Source organism: Fopius arisanus, unplaced genomic scaffold (genome assembly GCF_000806365.1).
Source record: "Fopius arisanus strain USDA-PBARC FA_bdor unplaced genomic scaffold, ASM80636v1 scaffold00028, whole genome shotgun sequence".
Lineage (NCBI taxonomy): Eukaryota > Metazoa > Arthropoda > Insecta > Hymenoptera > Braconidae > Fopius > Fopius arisanus.
The window spans coordinates 100,942-106,796 of NW_011887767.1; the positions used below are offsets into that span (position 1 = coordinate 100,942).

At 33.5% G+C, this 5,855-nt stretch overlaps 1 protein-coding gene across 2 annotated transcripts in view; it reads left to right on the forward strand.

Annotated features, from left to right (window-relative positions):
- The first annotated feature begins 248 nt into the window (after positions 1–248).
- BckdhB (Branched chain keto acid dehydrogenase E1 subunit beta) overlaps positions 249–5,855 on the forward strand; it is a 7,979-nt gene continuing 2,372 nt past the window's right edge. For both annotated transcript variants that reach the window (XR_892052.1, XM_011302510.1), the window contains exons 1-6: positions 249–429; positions 501–578; positions 1,636–1,838; positions 2,457–2,612; positions 3,089–3,260; positions 3,813–3,958. Coding sequence is in view for 1 of the 2 variants with exons in the window: in XM_011302510.1 (XP_011300812.1) it covers positions 282–429; positions 501–578; positions 1,636–1,838; positions 2,457–2,612; positions 3,089–3,260; positions 3,813–3,958 (903 nt within the window). In the remaining variant the exon portion in view is untranslated. The remainder of the gene's footprint in view (positions 430–500; positions 579–1,635; positions 1,839–2,456; positions 2,613–3,088; positions 3,261–3,812; positions 3,959–5,855) is intronic.

The window sequence follows — 5,855 nt, forward strand, 5'->3', positions numbered from 1 at the left end:
ATTATTTAATCTCACTGCTGATGTGCCTACTCGATGAATTTGCTTTTATTTTCGCTGTATATTTGTATCCGATGTATTTTTCATATTCTATGGTGTCGAAGATACTGTAGAGCAATAAAGGTACAATCAATCAATGGATCATACGATTTCCTGTCGCAACAGGTAGTGAAATTCATCATGAATTCGATCCACTTCGAAGGCGATACTCTATGTAAATAACTCATATAAGATATACCCGCAGCTCGTTATCATTAGCTCGTCGCAAGTAGTATTTATCGAACATGACTCTAAGTAAGTTGTGCGCTGGCTTTCACAACACGCTACCAAAACTATTATCTAATCCACTGAGAAAATTAAAACCTGAAAATGGGCTTTTCTCAAGAAGATTGCACTTCACATTCGTGCCGGATAAAAACTCCCAAAATGCGGGTAAACCATTTTTTAAATAGTTTCCATTATCGTTCCATTATCAACATAATTTTATTTACTTTTGCTTCCAGGAGAGACCCAACGATTGAATATGTTCCAGGCCATAAATGAAGCATTAAAATGTGCAATGATTCGAGATTCTACAGCAGGTACGATCCTATGAGTCTATGATTTCATTTAACCATTAAAACAAATTTAAATCTCTAAGACTTGGAAAGATTCATTGAAAAATATCATACATTCATTGCATCAAGAGACGAAGAAAGTAATACGAGGATTTCCAGTATTAATGAACATTAATCTGGAAAATTAAACAAAAATGTTTTAATGTTTTTGGAAGAAATTTCTGACTATTATTATGTTTCATAGTTTTTCGTATCTCGAATCGATTCAACAACATCTCGGTTGATGTAATAAGCTCTTATCTTATCTCTACGTATGTCGACACATTTACTCGATTTTTTTAGCGCGAAAATGGTGCATTTAACTGTACAAAAGTAATTGTGAATTCAAATGCAATTGAATATAAAACAATTATTTCCCAACTTTTAGGAACGTTTTATTATTTCTTTTGTGAAAAAAGAAACGTCAATAAAAGCAAATGCGTCTATTCAGCAAACTTTCTATTTAAAATTTCAATTTCATGGAAAACTTGATGAAAGAGAGATATGACCAGACTCATTGGGTAAAAAATTTTTCTAGCTTTTACAAAAAAATTATTCGCAATACAGAGATATGCAATATAACATTTCCTGAGATAATGAGATGTAACAGGAATGTAAATTTAAATGTCAAAAACCTTTAATTTCAGATTTCAAATTTTGTAATTATACTTGTAAAATTAAATTTGAAAATTAAATTTTTTTCCAATTAGCGATGAAAAAGATGTGAACAAATAGCGATTATATGAATATTTTGGCGGATTGTCCAGTGTAGTTATGATGTTATCTATTCCAACATGATATGGAAGGCGATATCCCGAAATGCAATATTAATATGTCGACATAAATTATTTAATTATCATGAACATTCGATGACGATTGCTTTTCGATATCTATAGTTAAAGGTCTCATGTTATTGGCCCGAAAAAATTATGTAATAAAGCTAGTCATATGGTAATTTTGCGATACACATAAATAATTTTGGCGTATAACTTATTGCCCGGTTATTCATTGATCCCTATTTATTTGTTTTGTTTTATTCTAGTTATTTTTGGAGAGGATGTAGCCTTTGGAGGGGTCTTCCGGTGTACTTTGGGTTTGAAAGATCAATTTGGAGCTGATCGAGTATTCAATACCCCATTGTGTGAACAAGGTATCGCAGGCTTTGGAATTGGTCTTGCCAATCAGGGAGCTACCGCAATTGCGGAAATTCAATTTGCCGATTACATATTCCCGGCTTTTGATCAGGCAAGTTCAATATGAATAATGAAGTACTTGACACGCGTGAAGAGCTAAGAGATTTTCCAGAAGATTTTCTAGAACTACGGAACTTTTCTCAAACTTTTTACGCGAATTTTATTCAAGACTTTTACTTATTTTGCATGCCATAGAATCGACGGAAAAATGCCGATTGATTCTAATTTTGCAATATAGAAATTCTCGCGTCTAACTTATTTCAAAATTTTTTTTATTAATCATGTCCAAGAATTAATTCTTACAAAGGAAATAACTATTATTTATAGGAAATGTTTGTAGAGAGATTTTTTATGCAGTTGTCAGAAAAATGAATGTTTTGCTTTTCAATTTTTTGACAGATTGTCTCAAATGACATAAAATGAGAAAAAGTGTCGTCATATTATAGAAAATTATAACCAATCGATTTTTCAAGCTAATTGGTTTTTTATTATACCAACAAGTATAAGTTCTTAGTATTGATGATGGGATGTTATCTGATGACTGCAACTAGGGAATTCGGGCATATTATGAGAGATTCAGACAAAATAATAGATTATGACAATATAAGTTTAATATGCAAAAAATTGATATTACCTATCAAAGAATTGAAGTGAATGTTACTATCAACAGTTGGTAAATGAGGCAGCAAAAATGAGATACAGAAGTGGAGGAGAATTTGAATGTGGCAAATTGACAATCCGAGCCCCTTGTGGAGCCGTTGGTCATGGAGCTTTGTACCACTCCCAGAGTCCAGAGGCCTATTTCGCTCATACTCCAGGTTTGAAGGTAAAATATTCATCAGTCCCCAGAAATCAGAAAATTCAGAAAATCAAGCCACGAGTTTGTGCCCTCTGCAACGGATAACAAAACTCCTCGAGTCAGTTGAAGTCAATGAAACACCATCAAGCAGCAGATGGCAGTGGCTTTTCCGCTGGGCAATTTAAATTCCTAAGTCTGAATGATATTTAAAGTTCACTCACATCATTCCGCAAATGACTTCCATTAAGCTCACAATAATTAATGAACAGCTGACACAGACGCTACTATCGATGCCTAAAGGTCGTGGCATCATTGTCATTCAATACCAGATTGTATCATCGAGTGAGCAACAATAACCAACCGTTATCAATCGCCCATCAATCCCTCCCATTCTTCAACCTTTCACTCAACAATCCTTTCATTCACTTGCAATTTTCGCATAATCCTCATTTTTTAGACGATTTTTTCTCCCCAGGTTGAAAGTAAAAACCGATGATTTGCAGATTGTTGTGCCTCGAGGCCCAATTCAGGCGAAAGGTCTCCTGTTGAGTTGTATCGAGGATCCGGATCCATGCATAATATTTGAACCGAAAGCACTTTATCGTGCCGCTATTGATGACGTACCCGCTGGTGAATTCAGAACGCCAATTGGCAAGGCTGAACTCCTCAGAGAAGGTAAATCAATCTTTCCTTTCACCCAAACGTCAGTGTAGACTAATTTTCGGGTTTCCAAGATATTCCACAAGCCTTCGGGACAACTTCAAAAGAACATTTTTTCGAGATTCAGGAAACTCGTTTCTTCTGTGCTAGACCTCCTCTTATGAGATATATTTCCTTTTGAAGATCTTTGAATGCGATTTTCTAAGACATTTACGAAAAATAATTATTTTGATCCTGTAATCCGCCGAGATCAGGAAAATAGTGCTCCATGTTACGAACTACCTTGTTTTTTGGAAATATTGATTTTGATTTTCAAGAAAATTTTCACATTTTTAATTAACTATAGAGAAACGTATAATGAATTTCTTTTATTAATTAAGTATCAATGTATTCGTATTTTTGTTTTAATTCCTGTTTTTTAACAAGTTTGGGTGCAATACGTGGAGATGAAGAATAATTTGTCGAGGACATATTTTTTTTATCATTGAGAAATAAGATTTGAGGATTTCATGGTCAAATGGTATAATTGATGAAATTAAATTGCCATTTTTTTTTAATGTAATAAAGGGAATTCTGTGACGCTGGTGGGATGGGGCAGTCAGGTTCATGTTTTGTTGGAGACTGCTGATATGGTTGAGAAGAAACTCAATGCAAGCTGCGAGGTTGTGGACCTCGTATCGATACTCCCCTGGGACACCGAGACCGTCTGCAAGGTAATCAATTTTCCCATCCATCTATCGCCTACGGAAAATTAGAAAATTAACTGGTGTTTCGCGGCCAAACCACAAAAAACTTTATAAAATCTTTTCCATTCAAACTATGAAAAATTAATCACCTGTCTATGAAGATAGAATCCAACATACGGCATGGCCTTCATTAAAGTGCATTAGAAATTATTGACACATAAAAAACTCAATTAATTGCCACAGATGAAAGTAATGAATGGAAAATCAATATACACTCATGAACCGTTGATTAATTTGTGATGGCAAAATTTTTGCGTTAATTCTGTTTTTTTTTTCTTATTCGATGGAGCCTATATATTTTATACTCTTTTGAAAAGTAATTGCATAAGTTTCAAATTGATACCTAATTCAGCCAACATCGATCATTTTTCATTAATTTATGAAAGTGTTAGATAAAACTGAATATTTTTTCATTCAATTTTTATCAACTTATTGGAAATTTTCCTTGTTTTGCAGTTCATATCATGTCGGACGTTTTGGTATCGAGAGCATATCGTGGAAATATAAAAATTAAAAGTTTGAAAATTCATGTCAAGTCAGGTCTATTAACAACATGATAGTATTTAATAATTTTTTTGCAAACAATATGTTCTCTTCATGGGATCTATGAAAGGTACGAATTTTTTGTTATAAAATCGATTAAAAGCAATCAATAATCAATCAAAAGCATAAAAACAAAAAAAACAAAAAAAGCAATAATTGAAAAATATTTCCATTAGAGAAATAGAACAACCGTAAACTTTATGGTTTGGGATAATTTTGCCTAATGGAGGTCGGGGGCTGGAGTATTGCCGAGAGCTGATGTTGCCCACCTCTGCTTTTAATAGAAAACATTGCATTAATAAGTCCAAAGAATCGTCAATTTCGCATTTAATATTAATATTCCATATATTATTTGAACGCCCATGAACTTTCATTAGCTTTCGAATCTGTTATAAGAAAGTCCAATGCAACGTTTTCTATTACTCATATATTCGAATATCTATGAATGGTCTTCGAGGGTCTTTAAGACTTAACGACTAAGGCAGAGGTGGGCAACCTCAGCTCTCGGAGCGACTCCAGCTCTCGACCTCCATTAGGCAAAATTTATGGCTGCAGCTGTGGAGATATTCGGCAGAAACGTGGTGGTGGAAAAAGTGCAATAGAAAAAATTTCTGTTTCTCTAATGAAATATTTTTTTAATTATTGCTTTTTCTGTTGTTATCCTTTTGATTGGTTATTGGTTGCTTTTAATTGTCTTAATAAAAAAAGATTTCGCACCTTTCATAGATTTCTTGAAGTAATTTTGGAATTATAATTGAACTATTGTTTGGAAAACAATTATTAAATATTACCGTGTTGTTAATAGACCTGACTTGACATGCATTTTCAAACTTTTAATTTCTATATTTCCCGCTCTCGATGCCAAATTAAAATGAACAAATTTCTCACAATCAAAAAAAATTATCTTTTAATCTTTAATTGACGATGAAATATTTCTTTCTCAAGTTCACGAGCATCCCACTTTCATTTCCACCGATGAATATTGAATCTAAACTATCATCATTTAATTCCATTTTCAATCGTTTTTTTTAAATAAAAAAAAAATATCGAAACACGTGCATAAAAATTCAAACCATTTTGCCCTCACATTTCAATCACGCGCATGCGCCATCGCTCGATGTTACCCCACCATACAAATATACGATAACCGTTGTAATCACGTGAGGCCCCTTATAATTGGAACCTTAATAATTTTATGGCTGCAGCTCCGAGCCTACCTTAGGTTGTCCACCTCTGATTAAAAGCATCCAATCAAATAAATGAATGACGATATATGGGCCCTCTATGATGCAATGTAACGGAAAATTACAGAAAATAATTT